The following is a 15,842-nucleotide window of genomic DNA, read 5'->3' as shown; positions in this document are numbered from 1 at the left end:
AACTATCCTATTAACTTTCCCCATAGTTATTGTAAGGGTTATACAAAAGTGTGGATCTAAAGGTGTTTCAGCACAGAGTCTACCACTCAGTGAAATACATGGGGAATGGGAGCTGTCATATTATCTTTGTCTTACAAATGCAACAGCCAGCAACCACTTGAGCCCAATTATTTCCCATCCCTGAGGGATAGAGCCTCCCTTTTCATCCCTTTGCCCTGGCAGAAGGCAAGAACCAAGAATTCCAAACAGACCATTTATTTTCTAAGAATCAATATATTTTCTTCCTTTGAAATAAATACAAACCAGTTTGAAAGGTCGGGGAATCTATGGGAAGAAGGGAAGTGGGGACAGGCCCCAGTCTTTTTTTTTTAGTACCAAATGACTCTGGCGCGACCCGGAAACGCAGTTACAAATGAGAATAATTTAAATTCTCCGCTAATTACAGTATTTACAACAGCAGGGGAGGGGGTCACCTAGTGCCCCTCTTCCGGGCTGGACAGACATCAGTCCCACTGCTAGGCTGGGCGGATGCCCGCTCACCACACCACCTCAGAGGCCTTAGGCCACTAGGCAGTTAGGGATTCTCCCGGCACGAGTAGGCAGAGGTGGTGGGATGGCCTGTTTTACACAGTGTCCTAACCTTGGCCCACCACCCTGCGCTACAATGCCGTGAGGTCTCTGGAGCTTTCTGGCCTGTGGGACCTCCCCTCTCATTGCGCAGAGCCCCCAGGGGCCCTTGGAGTGTTCTGTACAGTCCAGCTGCACTCAGGGCGGGAGGGACCTCCCCCACCCAGCTTCCCCTGAGACTGGCCCCAAGACCAGGAATGAGTCAGTGCAGAGGCCGGTGCCACTCCAGGACAGTGAGCCAAGGGGAGGAGAGAGGCGGCAGGGCACTGAAGGCTGGGCCGTGCTGGGCAGCGTCAGTCGCTGTCGCTGGTCTCGCTGCTCTGCTCGCCCTGCACCTTGCTGCGGTGCTGCAGGGCCCTGTGGTAGGCTATCTGTACTGACTTGCGGATGTTAGATTTCCGGCCCTCCAGCATCTTCTCCTTGTCAAGGTCCTGGTTCACGCCCAGAGGAACTAGCTTAGTCCTGGGTAGCCACTGCCTGTAGGATGAGACGAGGATCAAGTAAGTCATCTCTTATCTCTGGGAGGGCAACAAGCACCAGCCTCCCTTACTTGTTGCTTCCTTCTGAAACTCCTAAGTGCCCATTCTGGGCCAGGCTCTGGTGGGAGTTACAGAAATCGAGAGATGCAGTCCCTGCCCTCCAGGAACTGCTCACAGGCTAGTGATGAAAATAGCCCAGTTGACAGTCACACCAGGGGATAACCACAGGGCATTTATGAGTGCAAAAAGGAGCCCTGACCTAGCCTGAAATAGATACCTTGTCCCATGGGCTACAGGCAGACTTAACTGACATTAGATATCTTCCGCAGACAATTAACAACAACAATCGACTACGCTTGTAAGTGTGACAGAACAGGGGTTCAGAGACCCAATGATTATGTCTGCTTTATCCCCCACATCTTGTTACCATGGAGGCAGAGGTGGGAAAACTAAATCTAGAAGCCACCTTAGTCTGGGTGCAGAGCCGCCCCTACATTTTTCACAGTCACTTGTGGTCCTGTTTTCTAGCTACAGCTGTTTGTCAGCTGCTACCCACTCAGTCTCTCAGACTCTTGGTCAACACAACCCTTTTGCTCAGCGATCTAAGTCCCTCCCCCACTGATTTATGATCGCCCAGGCGGCAGTGCTGGAGTTTCCTGGCAGCCTGCCCCCAGTGGCTGGGGCTGCGTCTGTGGCTCTGAGTCACATCGACTGCTCCCCTCCTCCCTTACCAGGTTCTCTTGTTGTCAAAGAAGAGGACGAGGTAGAGATGCTCTCGGGCTTCTTGGGTCATCTGTTCCCCAAGTTTCAGCACCTCCAATGGGGGCACAGGGATGGGAACCCCATGGTGGAACATACCTTCCCGGGGCATCTTTGGATCAATGATCTAAGGGTGTAATAAGATCTTGGTTAGTTCAGTCTCCTCCTTCGCCCAGGCTTACCCTATCCAAGAATTTGGAGACTACCTCTAAAGTGGGGACAGAAAAACATAATCGTCTAACTAGGGTTGCAATCCTGACCCTCAGCTTCTTCCCATGCTGAACTATTTCAGAGCCCAAGAGGTAAAGGGAAGAGAAAGGGACAGATGGAGAAACTAATGAGGGACCTCTAAGTGACTATCTGCTAAAGACTCGTGTGCTCTGCAGCTCAGCAGAGAGTAGGAGGTCTGCTGCTTTTGAGTGTATGTCTTGGGGCTGGAAGACAAGGGGTATGACGAGAAAAGCAGAAGCCTACCAGAGCTGGGTACGATGGATACCCTCGGCATTTGGCCCACACCAGGTCCAGAGCGTCCAGGGGGGAGTCCTCATCCTCTGATAGCCAGCCAGCTCCCCGGCCCAGACTCTTCCTTACAACTTCACAGGAATGGGAGAGAGGGGACGGATCAGCAGCCAGGGGTCTGGCAAGGCCCTGACACCAGGCCCCCAGCATCCCTGGCTTTGGGCGGGCGTACTTACTGCTGTGGCCCACGCCGCGGCCAGTGCCCACGGAGTAGGCCTCATTCTCAGTGCCTGAGGTATCTTCGCTGCTGTCCTCTGGGAATGTGCCCCGAGAGAAGGAGGGCTTGCCCCGGCCTTGTTTTGAAGGCGTTGTGCTGTGGACAAAAGGGATGCTCAACTCAAGAGGAGGGCGAGAGTGGGAAATGGCATGGTGGGTGTCTTCTTTTGGCCCCTAAGGTCTAAGAATTTTGGAAAGCAGAGGCTAATTGAATAATTTCAGACTCAAGTGCCCTTAGGGATTTGGGGGTGATCTGACTGAAGTGGGCTGGATACAGCAGTAGTGATGAGTGTATGCCCTATCTTAAGGCAACAGTGGTCAGAACTGCTAGGTCTGATTTTTAAAGGGAATACAGAAACTGGGAATTTTATGTGGCACTTCTGGGTTTGTTTTTTTAAATATCATGCTGGCCAAACAAAATATGTCTGTAGGCCAAATCCAGGTCACCATGAATCAGTTTATGTACTCTGTTCTAAGTGAAAAGTGAAAGTGTTAGTTGCTCAATCATGTCCAATTCTTTGCAACCCCACGGACTGTAGTCTGCCAGGCTTCTCTGTCAATGGGATTTCCTACACAAGAATACTGGAGTGGGTTGCCATTTCCTTCTCCAGGGGATCTTTCTGACCCAGGGATAGAACCCAGGTCTCTCACATTGCAGGTGGATTCTTTACCATCTGAGCTACCAGGGAAGCCCTCTGTTCTAAAACATGAACTTAACCAAGGATGGTCCCCTCTAATTCATTATGGTGACAGTCTCATCCATTCTATTTATTTTGCAGAGAACCTTTGGTCTGAGCCCTCTTAATCTAGGTGGAGATGGCTGCCACCACACTCCCCACAGGGAAATTTGGAAGGCCATCCTGGAGGCAGGTTTAAACCAAGAGGGCTGGTACCTGGTCCGGTCAGAGGCAGCACTGCTGCTGCTACTGCTGCTGGATTCCGAGTCTGAGCTGCTCCGAGGAAGGCTGCAGTCATTACGATACACCAAGAAACTCTTCTTTACTGGCTGGTTTCCACCGCTGAAGCCATTGGCTGGTAAGTCTTGGTTGGGGGTGGTGGGGGGAAGGAAGGAATCAGTCAGTAAGATGCAGATCAGAGATCTACTGGGGGTAAGAGGGACTCAGAGCTTGGCTTTACGTTCTGTGCTGGAAAATTCCTCCAACCTCAGCCAGCAGAGCCAGCTCTGGGCAGTGTCCACCACAGCTGGCCACAGCCCTGCCCCACCCCTTGCACTTCCCTTGGCAGTTACTAGCCTTAGGACACAGTGGCTTAAAGGAGATTCCCCAAGGAGAATGAGAAGAGAAAAGGTGAAGTGATAAAATGAAGGGCACCCTGGATGGGAATCTGGTTGGGTTAGTGGCTCTGGGCTTCAGTTTCCCCATCTATAAAGTGAGGGGATTGAATGACAGGCTTCCTAAGGGCCCTTCTAGCTCTGATATATTATGGGCAAATGAAGGGCTAGGTGGGAGTTATACTGGGAAGGATGGCAGCTTCGCTCACTCTATTGGAGGGGCTGGGTGATGGTGAGGCTCACCCATTGGGGGGTCTTCTGTGGATTTATCACTGTCGCTGTCTGAACTCGAACTGGGCCGAGGGCTCCTACCCCGCTTGCGCTGACGTAGGGAGCCCATGATGGGGAGCTGGGGGGGCCCCACAGGACTGCCTCCGTGGCTGGGGGTCATCTGGCTCTCCCGGTTTTTGGGGGGCCGGCCCGGCCTCTTGGGCGGTCCAGCTGTCTTCGGGTTCTTTTTGGAGAACAGAACTGAGGTTCTCCTGCCCACCTCAAGTGCGGGGGTTGAGGACATGTTGGGACCCAGGCCTGGAGCAGAGAAAGAGAGAAGGAGAGTCGGTGAGGGGCCTGAAGTGGGAAGGGAGTCTGTCTACGGTAGACCCTGGGGATATAGGACATAACTTCAGCTAGAGTAGGGGAGATAGTTTTGGGGGCAGGGAGTTGGGAACACTGTCTCTCACACAAATAGCCAGAGAGAGGCAGCTAAGAGGCCCCTGAAGGGGGAAGGAGGGAGAAAGTGCAGCTAGCTGAGCAGGAGGGACCTCTGCCTGGGGGTCTGGCAGGGGCTGAGTGTGTGCAGCAGAGTCTCAGTCTGGCTGGCCTTGGGGTCCATCATGCCATGGGGTTCAGACCTTTGCTTGTCTCCTGGCTGCTGCTCTCCTCGGCGGCACTGTCTGTCTGCCCGTCCTTGTCACAGGCTGCTGGGTGGGGTGTCATGCCGCCCCGGCTGGAGGGGCCGTGTCGTTCAGGCCCATCCCGTCCAGTCTCCCGCTGGTGGGCAAGCTTCCTCCGCAGTGCCGTCATCTCTTTCTTGATCATCTTGGCGCGCCGAGAGCGGCCCACGCTCTGCTTGCTGGCGTTCACCTCATCCAGCCGTTCAAGCAGCAACTTGAGCTGCTCTTCCACTGGCAGGGGCTTCTGGTTCTCTAGCAGGACCAGCCGCTCTTCCTCTGCTGCAGGGGGTGGGAACAGGAGATGAGAGGTCAGTCTCAGGGCAGCCCTCTGGGCCCCGTGAACCTGGGCAGGCAACCAGAAAGTCACTCTTTTCCCTTCCACTTCTCACCAGGAGCAGCTGTAAAATAGTAGCACCGAGATGCAGAAAGGCGGGGATTGCTCTCCATTCACCCAGTCTGGCTTCGAGAGCATTCCTGGGGCTAGCGTGCCACTGCTCAGACTAGCTGCTTCCTGCCTACACTGCCTGCTCCCAGGAGGGGACTTTTGGAAAGCTGTTCATCCCTGGCATTGGCCTCTACGTGTATGTGTGACTTATCACCCACCATCTTCGGTGTGGTGTGGGGCCTCGTCTCCAGTCACGCTGGGGGGAATATGCATGCCCGTCTCAAAGTCAATGCCCATTTTTTCTGCCTGGCGCCGGGCCTGGCGGAGCACCGCGCCACCCTGCTCACGGAGCCGCACTGCTGCCCGGTAGAAGATGGTATCCTTGGCATTATACTTGAGGCAGTTGCTGACGATGAGGTTGAAGTCCTCCTCAAAATCATCAAAGTTCAGGTAGCGGTAAGCCTCCAAGTTCTGCTTCATGGTGAAAAAGTCCATAGGCTTTTTGATGTGGTCGAGGTAGTCGGGTACCTGGGAGAACACGGGAGGTGTAGCTCAGTGGAGGTATGTTCCCCATCCCCCCTGAACCCCTGTTCCTAACAACCTCCCTTGAAATGCATCCAGCAATCTCCTGCTCCTACAGTCAGAGGCAGGCATACAGCACAGGGGAAAAGAAAGCTGGATTCTAGTCTGGACTTTTCTAGTCACAAGCTGTGTGACCTTGGCAAGCCTCTTAGCCTCTCTGGGCTTTCTTTTCCTTGCTTGGAAAACAGTAATGCAATTACAGCCGAATCCTAGAGCCACATGAGGTTTTAATAAGCAAATGGCTAGGGGGAGCCTCTGGAAGTAACACCACCCTGCATTCCTATAGCTCTTTTTACTTATCAGTAAGCCATGTAAGGAGGCTGCTGCCTCAGGTCTCTCATTTTATACCTTTTAGAGAGAAGAGTCTGCCAGTCAGGACCTAGGGCTTCAGAGATGGTTCTTTAGGTGCTGAGCCTTCTAAATTCTCCGTTCTAGGGTTCAGCACCTGGAAAGTGTCTTCCTGCCCTGGGCTTATTCACTTGGCAGACTCAGTCCCTGCCTCTGGGGAAGGAGTGCAGACTGCCTCCCATTCTGGGCCCTTGAGGTACGACAGGGACAAGACAGAGTCCAGGTGATGCCTGTGGTTCCGGTTCATCCCGGAGCCCCAGAGCCACCAGCCCCTCTCTTCATGGTCCCCTCCTAGCCCCTGGCCCAGACCTGCGGCAAGGGTCCATCTGGGAGAGGAACAGAAAGAAGGTGGAGTGAGGGGAAGGGATTCTTACTTCGTCCAATTCGGTTACCTCAGACAGAGGGACCGGCTCGCTGAAGATGTTGCCTGTGTCCTTCTCTTGGAGCTGCTCCAAGGTTTTTCGAAGGAGGATGAGGAAGGGGGTCAGCTGCATCTCCATGGCGATCTGCTGGACCTTGATCTGCCACACATAAAGGCTCCATCAGCCAGGCCTAGGCTGGTCCCTTGGGGAGAGGTCTGGGGAGGTGGCTGTAGCTGGTGTGGGAACTCGCCTTCCTTCCTACCCCACACTGCTGGGTGCACTTCACTACTGTGGACTGCCCCTTCCTTGAACTCCTAGCACCAGCTACCTGCATCACATCATTCAGGAGTCCATTCATAAAACGCTCCTGTGACATTCTGCCTCTGTGGAGCCTGACAGCAAACTGAGCTCCAGGTTACCTGACTCTCAATTAGCTTTGCCGCTTCCCGGCCAGGGGACGCACACTTTTCTGGGTTTTCTGTTTTCCTGGGTCTGTTTTCTCCACTATAAAAAAAAGCTGGTCCGGGAGCACTCACCGTCTCCCTTTTGAGTTTCTCCCGCTTGCGAATCAGCTCCACCAGCAGCCGTGCTCGCTCCAGGTCATGCCGAAGCCGCTGCCAGGACTTAAGCTGTTCTTTGAGGGCCCAGTTCTTATCCTCGGAATCTCTCTGAAGAGGCAAAAGGGGGATCAGGAGATGATGAGAGAGCCAGAGGCAACGAGAGCCCAGGAAACTTGGGTCAAAGGCAGGAAAACCAAAGCTGGGAGCAGTGATCTCTTGGTAGGCTTGCCAGCTAAAGTGGAAGCTCTGCAACCCACTGTGGCTGTTGAGCCCAGTAGAGTTGGTGCTCGGTATATGCTTGTTGTGAATGAAAGGATGAACACAAGGAATAATGCATGAAGGATAATGTGTAAGGATTTCATCCTTAGCCTGATTTGAGGTCTAGTTTAAAGGAACAAACAGCCCAAGCCCTCAGGCATTGGAAACTGCAGTCACAAATCTGTTCTTGGGACCTCCCTGGTGGTCCAGTGGTTAAGACTTCATGCTTCCAGTGCAGGGAGCATGGGTTCGATCCCTGGTTGGGGAACTAAGATCCCACATGCTGGGTGGTACAGAAAAACAAGCCAATGATAAGTCTCTGTCCTCATCCCCCTGGCATTAGTTCCCAGAGCCCACAGGGAATCTGACATAGTACCCCGACTTGGTCACAGTTCCTCTGAGATTGCAGGTGGGTCTGCAGGCGACGCAGCAGCGGGACCCCATTCCGTGACTGCCTCTTCAGCGTCCAATAGCTGTGCAGCCTCTGCATGAACTGGCTCTTCCTTTGGATGGTCAGGCGGTTAGTGATTTTACTGAGCCTGGGAAACAGGAGAGCAAAGAGAGGAAAAACCTCGTGGGCCTTGATTTTCTCACAGAGAACAGGGGTCTTTGGTCCATGAGTTTCCGAGTGGGGCTGAATAGGGAATAAATCTATTGTCAAGAAGGCCTGTGACACTGGGCTAGGGCAAAGAAGAGCAAACACAGCTGGCTGTCAAGGGCACCTCAGGAGACAGGAAGCCAAGCTCCGAGTGCTAACTCTGTTCACCAGGGGGGTGAGTGAGCCTGGCCCCTAAGACTGCTTATTGTCACTGCAGCCCTGAGTACTAACTGACCCTGGGACACCCAACTTGGACTGAGTCTGGGAAGGTTTTAAGATGAAGTACTACAACATAGCAGTCAACTACTGGAAATTGTCTAGGTAGCACAAGAGTAAAAAGTAACTGATCCTCACAGCCCTCATCTGTGGCCATAACACAATTCCTTGAGCATTTCCTTCCCTCTTTTCCATTCTGTTCTCCCTTCAGAGTCAGACTGTTTCTTCCACTGTGGCTGGTGGCTACTCCATTGTCTTACTTCCTAACTTACACCACCCCAGCAATATGGAGGGCAGTTTCAAATACACCTGCCAAGTTGGCCAGAGAAGAGCTGAAGTCTCTGGTTCCTAACGTAAAAGTCAGGTGACCTGCTAGAGCTAATCTCTTTTGATATTAAAAACCATCACCACCTCTAGGTAGCTCCTGATAGGAAGAAGAAAACCCAAGCCTGTCACTCCACTCAGGGGACTGTCAGTCTCCAACAGGGCTTCTTCCCTCCCTGGCCCGCCCATCTGCTCCCCCGTACCTGTGTGGTGGAATGCAAGGCACAGACACCACAGGGGCCGCTGCCCGTTTCTCTGCCAGGATCTTCCGCGCCTTCTTCATCTTGATCCGGGACTTGGCCTTGGCCTTCTTGACCTTCTCTGAGCTCCAACTCTTACCCTCATCTTCCTCCTCCTCCTCATCCTCCTCGCCTTCACTGTGGGACAGGGCAGGCAGGCGGCGCGCTGAACCTGGGGGTGTGTGGATGTCGCAGTAGGCAGTCTTGCGGACGCTGAAGGAGGTGCCATTGGCCCCTGTCTCCCGCACAGGCTCCATCTTCATGTAAAGGCCAGCCTGTTGGGCACACGTCACGTGGAAGGCTGTGTAGCAGTTGGCCTTATGGCACTGGATGCAGGCCCCTGAGCCCCGCTGTTTGCAAATGTAGCAGGTCAGCTTCCAGCGTGCGGGCGGGATGTGCTCAATGCTGTCAATGGGCTCCAGGAAGACTGTGTTGGCAAAGCAGACCTCGGGGATCCAGAGGGCACACACCACATGGGCCCAGCGCCCATCATCTGTCTGCTTGAAGGCACCACCCTTGTTGGGGCACAGGGCGCAGTCCACAGCGCGGGAGGGTGACTGCAGGCAGCGGCGGCACAGCCACTGGCCCTCAGGGATGTAGGGGACACCGTAGCACTCCTGGTGCACAGCCAGGTTGCACATGTCACAGAAAAGGATGACATTGCTGTTCTGGCACTCGCCGTCATTGCAAATACAGCACACAGCATCCTCATCTACTAGAGCATTGGGGTCGCCTTTATTGTGGCTCTCAAAGTACGACTCCTTCTCCAGCCGGTCCATTAAGTACTCAAAGATCTCCTGCGGAATGGGACTCACACCCTCCGTCTTCCGCCGCTCGTTCATGATATCTAGCCAGATGTAGTCCTCCTCATCCATGTCGTACTCAACCTCCTCATCCAGCTCCTCCGCCGACTTCTCAATATACCTGCAGTGCACACAGGCAGCTCGGCATCAGAAGGTTGAGATTTCCCTCCCTTAAAGAACGTGGGTTACATCTGTGGAGCACTCACCCTGTTCCAGGCCCGTGCCTTGATGTATACGTGGTCTCATTCTAGCCTCACCTTTACTCCAGGCACCGTAAGGCCTGTCATCATTCTTGTTGTGCCGAAAAGGAAACCTAACGTTTGGGGCAGTGAATTCACCTGGGCCGGCTCTCTTGTGAGAAAGTGGAAGAGCTGGGATATGAACCCAGGCATGCCGAGCTCAAAGCTCACGTCCTAGCTGCCACACTGCCTCCTTTGAGATGCAGAGGCTCAGCAAGATCCTGAAGGGAGAAGGATGGGGCGGCTAGGACCCCTGATTGCAGTGGTCTGGGTGATGGTACAAAGAGTCGGGGGCAGGAAGGTCCTCAGTTTTCACTTGCCAATTTACATTTGTTTGAGTACCAGCCGGCTGTATCCTGAACGGAGCTGCTGTAGGTCTTCTCTCAGCTGGTGCAGCAGCAGCTCAGGGCTCCCTCAGAATCTAGGTACTCTTTGCTCTCTGGAAAGCCTTGGGAGATAACAGTCAGGATAGCTAATATTTACTGAGCATTTACTATGACCGGGCATTGTGCTAAGTTATCACAGTTATCTTCCTCACAGTCCTTGGGTCAATGTTCTTCTTGCCCTCACTTTATAGAGGAGGAAACCGGATGCTTTGGGAAGTTAAGTGCCCCACACAGGTGGTTCACACAACCAGGAAGTGGCAGAGCTAGGATTCAAACTCCACTCCACAGCACTCACTGGGCCCGCATGACTGCAGCCAGGGGCAGCTCTAGGCGCCTGGGGTACAGAGCAGGCTCCCCACTCCCCTGACGTGCACACTCCAGGTGGCCTGACTCTGCTATTGTAAAGCTATAGGGAGCAACGACGGAAAAGCACACGGCTTTGGCCTCTAACACACCTGGACACACACCTAACAGCCAGTTAGGTCCTGGCTCTGTTACTGTGGGATATCCAGGACATCCCTGCTCTTTTCTAAACTTCAGGTTTATGGATGAGAGAATCATTTTCTAAGACGTCAGGATTAAATGCAATTAATTAAAAATGAATGGGCTAAATCAAGTGGTACATAGCAGGCCCTAGATATATGTTAGTTCCTGGGCCTCCACTCTGCTCTCCACAAGGAAAGTGCGACTCTGTGAGCTGCAGCAGGCCAGGCAAGCATAGGCTCTGGAGCTATGCTCTGGGTGACAGCAGGCAAGTGAGCGAACCTCTCAGGGCCTTGGTTTCCACATGTGTAAAGTGGTGATCCTAACTTGAACCTCTTTCACACAGCTGTTGGAAACATTAGATGAGTTAATATAGGTAAAGTGCTCAGAACAGCACCTGGAGCAAGTAACTCAATAAATGTTAGCTTGATTATTAGCTTTGGTATAGCTCTGCCCGACCATGTCTTGCATTATAACTGTTTTCGTGTCTTAACCCCTGCACTACGTGGATAGAGGCAAGGACCATATCTGATTAACCACACAGAAAGAGGCAGTCAGTGTTGTTCATCTGAAAGACATTTTGAGAGTGGAAGGGAGGAGAGACTAAAGTACTGTGTCTGTCAGAAGCAGCTTCTTGCTTAGCCCTTCACCTTGTCCCCAGGGTGACTGCAACATCTTCATCCTTGAAAAAGGGTGTGGCTCAGGGCTAGTGTGAACCATCTGGCCCATTCCAGGCCTTGGCACCAGCTCTCAACCTTTTTCTGCCATGACACGCGTAACATTATGTGATGGTGCGCAGCACACTCCCACAGCACACTCAGATTACAGGCTGTGGCGCAGATAAGGTAGGCTGCATGTCATGTGCGATTCCTGACACGCCAGCTGACACTCCACCCTCCCTCTCCCCCTCAAGAAAGTTTATCAGATGGGAGCAAGAGCCAGTGCTGTTGTTAAAGAGATGACCTCGAATCTTCTCACATTTACATAAAAAGTAAATCATTTCCAAAACAGGCAGTTCTGCTAAGAGTAGTAACAAATTACATGCAACACACCTCCCAACTGATTGCAGGGGACCAGCTGAGAGCTGCTGCCTGGAGAACAGATCTGATCCACAGGAGCAAAGAGTGACTCTGAGTGGAAGGATGAAGAAAATGAGCAGGAGCTAAGCTGTGCTACCTAAGGGAGCAGAGAGTGCTGAAGAATCACGAGGGGAGAGGGCGGGCCCGAAGAGGGGTCTATGTGTTGGGAGGTGGGCATGGCAGTGAGCACTAACAGATAAGAGAGACAGTGAAAAGCCAGAAGGACATGGAGCTGGACTGGACAGATGGAAGGATGGAAGAGAGGAGGAAAAGATAGGCTGGCATGTCAACAGGGGTGAGAGGAACGAAAATCACTTGAGTTCCCCAAATTTGCTTGTAAAGAACTGAGATTTAGTACCTACTATTGCACTTTTGGTAAAAACTACCTTTCACATAAAAACCTTTCTAAGAAGTCCTTGTCGGAGATCAGGCCTTCTGATTAGCTGATACCAAAGATAGCTCCTTAACTAACTCACCCAAGTGCCCTCTTTGACTTGGATGCCAAGACTCTCAGAAAGAAGTCTCACGCTTGGTGTTTGTTCCATCCTTTAGCTTGGGTTTCTGAATGTGGTTACCACCATACTTCCCCCACTCCATTTTTTTACCTCATGTTGAAGGAATTTAGCCTTTTGACTGTGATTTTTATTAGGAGCCACTGTGACAAATTTTTGGAAGGAAGCAGATACTAAGAAACAGTTAAATCAAATAAAAGGGTTCTCAGAGGAGTATGAAACATTGGTGATGAAAACACTGCTTCTGCATGCCAAAGGATGGGTGACAGTAACTGGATAAGCAATGGGGAAATTACTTATGCAGATTTACAAACAGCTTTTAGGACTCTATGAAGTCAGTGTCCCTAGTCTTCCACATTGAGGCTAGCAGAGGAATATTATATCTGCACTGCAGATGGGGTCACTGGAACACCAAAAGCCAGACAGATGCCTTTCCCAAGGTCACGGTGATGGAGTAGAAAGGGTCAAGATCAACAGATGGGACCCTTTGATACTGTAGAAATAGTGCCACTTTGGAGTCAGAGGAATATGGGTTTGAATCCCAGTTCAGCTATCTACTGGCATGTGACTGCTCATAAGTCTGGTCCTTCTTCTGGACTGTGGTTTCCTCACCCATGAACAAAACCTACCTGAGCGAGTTGTGAGAATAAGACAAGGGAATGGCTATAAAGCGCCAGTGAGGGTCCGGCATGTGGCAGTGTACAGGAACTGCCATCACCGCTAGCTGGGGCACGTCTGCCTTGGCAGGGCCAGTGTGTTGCTGCTATGCTTTACCTCTGCCATTTCCTATCTGTTGCTTGTCACCTGTTTTTGGCTCCTAAGCCCTGCTTGACCAGTTTTCCAGAGTTGGGAGGCGGAGGTGGCCTTACCGGTAATAGGAGGTCGGCCGGGGCGGGGCATCAGGGGTATCTTGCTCCAACTCCCGGTAGACCACCTCTGGCAGCTTGGGAGTGGTGCTCGCAGAAGCATTGTGGTGGTGGTGATGGTTGGAGTCCTTGCGTTTCTCTTTGTTCTTATGCTTGCCTGACTTGGGAGTAGCGGCCGGTGTCTCAGTGTTCTCCTTATTGCTGCCGTTCTCAGGCGCCTCCTCGGGGGCCTCCTCATCCTCAGACACCACATCCAGGTTGTCAAAGATGCTGATGCGGTGCACGCGGCCGTGCAAGTCCACTTCCACCATGCGCTGGGCCTGTGCGTAACTCATCACCTCACGGCTGGGTGACTGGGATACCTCTGAGGGGCTGGGTGACTGCTTGTTGGCTGGGCGTGACTGGCGCCCCTTCTTCTTGTGCTTTCGGAGTGGAGTCTGCTGTGGGGGCGGTGGGTTGTCATGGTCATAGTGGTACAGATGGTACTCGATACCACTGTAACTCTTGTAGACCTTGCGGCAGGTCTCCACGGGGCACTCATAGGGTGGCTTAGTTGCCCGCAGGTTGTGGCAGAAAGTCTTCACGTCAAAGTCCACCCCCATGCTGTCACATCTAGAATGTACAGATCAGTTAGCGTAGGCCCGGGCCACCCACTCCACTCTCTCCAGCCCTCCCTCTCCCCAAGGGTCCTGGCCAGCCAACCTCTACAGCAGATCCAAATGCCATCTCCTCCACACCATGGCCATGGTCTTGGTATTATTACCTCTTGTCTGATCATCCTGCCCTATGTCTCAGTTCTAGCTTTTTCTCATATAAATGTGTCCAGAATGATCTTTCTACCAAGTAGAATTATTCATATCAGTGTTTTGATTGGAACCCTCCTGATGCCCCCCACTGATTTCAGGATAATATCCACATTCCTTATGATGACAGTCATGGTGTTCCTTTCATTCTGTGGCCTTAGTCTTCCTTTCTAGATCCTTCTTTTCACCAATTATAGCTGTATTTCTGTCTAACCAGGGCAACTTGCCATTCCCTGAATGTTACCAACTCTCATTCCCGCAAAATGATCTCTATTTAGAATGCCTTCCACCCTCCCTGATTAGTGAGCTCCTACTCATTCTTCAAAACATGGCTCAAATGTCACTTCTGTTATGATTTCTCCGTCTATCTCACAGAAAGCTGTGTTTCCACAGCATTTCATCCTCACCTCCACCACAGCACTCACCACACTGAAAGTTCTCTGTCTCCTTCCACTAGACTGGGAGCTGTACAGTGCAGACACCAGAGCCTACCCACTTCCATAGCCCCAGAACCTGGCATGCAATATTGTTTTGGCAAATGAATACATAATTTGTTGAATAATAGCTAAAAGATTAGGGACTGAGACGGATGAAGGCTAATGTCAGCCCATGCAGAAGTTTGAATCGGTGGCCAAAATGATTTGGTCCTGGACTCCAGCAGAAATAAATGGATGACAGAAAAAATCGGTGACTTTCTAAGGCCTCTGGGGTAAGCCTATGCCCTGGCTCTGGGGATGCCACCAGGCCTTAAGAGTATAAACAGGAACATGGCAGTGCAGCACACTCAGCTCCATGCTGGTCCTTAGAGCCCTCCCTTCCTTCTCTCCAGTGTTCCTGGGTGAGTGGAGACAGCAGATGGCACCAGCCCCCAGGAAGCCCAGCTTGGTCAGAGACTGCCCCAATTTCTCCAGGCCTAGCTGGATTCAACAATTTAACTATGGGCTGGGCACCATTCCAAGCAAAGCCACCCTGAGCTCCCTAACTAACAAGAGTTCTTCTCCTGTGACTTAACCCAGCCAGTGAACTGCTCCAGCCACTCTGTCCAAGCCCCAGATTGCCATTTCATTAAAACTACTTAAACTGCCCTTACTTCCTACCTGTGGCTATCTTTAAACAAACCAATCAGAAGCACAAACTCTGTTTCAATGAGTCCCTGGTGAAGGCTGCAGCTCTGCTGCCCTAGCTCCCTAAGCAGCACAGAGCCCCCGGCAAATGTTCCGCTGGGACTCAGCAGCAGATGCACAGAGAAGAGACACGGAAACTTAGACCTGAAAGTCCGTGGGGAGGGCCCCAGGCCCTGGGGTATGACGACCGCATCTGCCCAAGGCTCTCAGGGGACTGGAGGAAGTAGGGGGCGGAGGCCAGAGGGATCAGGCCAGGCCCAGGCGGTGCCCGCAGCCCTCTCCCGGATGCGGCGACGTTTCCCCTTGATCAAAGTGTACAAGTTGAACAAGGCTCTCCTCCTGCCATTGACCCAGGCAGCCCCGAAGGGATACACTGTAGCCCAGGGATGCGGGCTGGGGGCGAATGCACTGTCAGTTCTTCCGGCTGGGGTGGCCCGACCCTCGGGCCGGGCAGTTTCAGTGCGTGCCCCACGAAACTAGCCTACCCCTTCCCGGCTTGCCACTCCCGCCCTGGTCCCTGGCCCGCACTCACCGGCCACCTCGAGTCCGGGCTCATCGCCGGGGACGCCCGCCGGGGCTCCGACCCCACTTAGGGAGGCCGGCGGGGAAAGACGGGTCGGGGAGGGAGAGCCCCAATTCCGGAGACTGCAGACCACGCCACCCCGACCCCCTGCCGCCCCACGCTCTGGCCCGGCTCCCTGGGATTCCCGCGCTGACCCCTGCCGCTCCCAGTCCCGCCGGCGCCCGAGCGTCTCAATTCCGGCGGCCGCCGCCCCTTTCGAAGGCCCCTAGGTTGCCGAGTCTCGGGACCCGGCGCCACCGGAACAATGGAGGCTCCTGGAGGCAGCGCGGGGACGGCGGCGGCGGAGACGGTGGCGGCAAAGGCAGTGG

The 15,842-nt window shown here is 53.0% G+C and overlaps 1 protein-coding gene across 5 annotated transcripts; it reads right to left on the bottom strand.

Moving 5' to 3' along the window:
- Positions 1-253: 253 nt before the first annotated feature.
- On the bottom strand, positions 254-15,836 carry BRPF1 (bromodomain and PHD finger containing, 1). Of its 5 annotated transcripts, none has more exons than XM_010842082.1 (14): positions 15,484-15,836; positions 13,028-13,636; positions 8,621-9,580; positions 7,656-7,818; positions 6,998-7,129; positions 6,474-6,620; positions 5,388-5,697; positions 4,743-5,063; positions 4,135-4,419; positions 3,494-3,641; positions 2,561-2,697; positions 2,340-2,458; positions 1,838-1,992; positions 254-1,104 (listed from the first exon to the last, which is right to left on the bottom strand). In XM_010842082.1, exons 2-14 carry the CDS (start codon positions 13,624-13,626, stop codon positions 921-923), a joined length of 3,660 nt encoding a protein of 1,219 aa, XP_010840384.1. In that variant the 5' UTR covers positions 13,627-13,636; positions 15,484-15,836; the 3' UTR covers positions 254-920. The 5 variants fall into 5 exon arrangements, with proteins under 5 accessions (XP_010840384.1, XP_010840385.1, XP_010840381.1 ...); XM_010842083.1 differs by having other exon boundaries at positions 6,492-6,620; XM_010842079.1 differs by having other exon boundaries at positions 2,340-2,697.
- Between the last annotated feature and the right edge of the window lie 6 nt (positions 15,837-15,842).

The sequence above is a fragment of the Bison bison genome, unplaced genomic scaffold (genome assembly GCF_000754665.1).
Source record: "Bison bison bison isolate TAMUID 2011002044 unplaced genomic scaffold, Bison_UMD1.0 scf7180017864171, whole genome shotgun sequence".
NCBI classification, from domain to species: domain Eukaryota; kingdom Metazoa; phylum Chordata; class Mammalia; order Artiodactyla; family Bovidae; genus Bison; species Bison bison.
This window is presented reverse-complemented; position numbering and strand designations above follow the sequence as displayed.

Coding starts and splice junctions, on each gene's coding strand:
- BRPF1 (XM_010842079.1), bottom strand. CDS start 13,626: ATGGGGGTGGACTTTGACGTGAAGACTTTCTGCCACAACCTGCGGGCA. Junction 6,621..6,997: donor AGAAACTCAAAAGGGAGACG/GTGAGTGCTCCC, acceptor TATGTGTGGCAG/ATCAAGGTCCAGCAGATCGC. Junction 1,993..2,339: donor ATCCATCGTACCCAGCTCTG/GTAGGCTTCTGC, acceptor TTACACCCTTAG/ATCATTGATCCAAAGATGCC.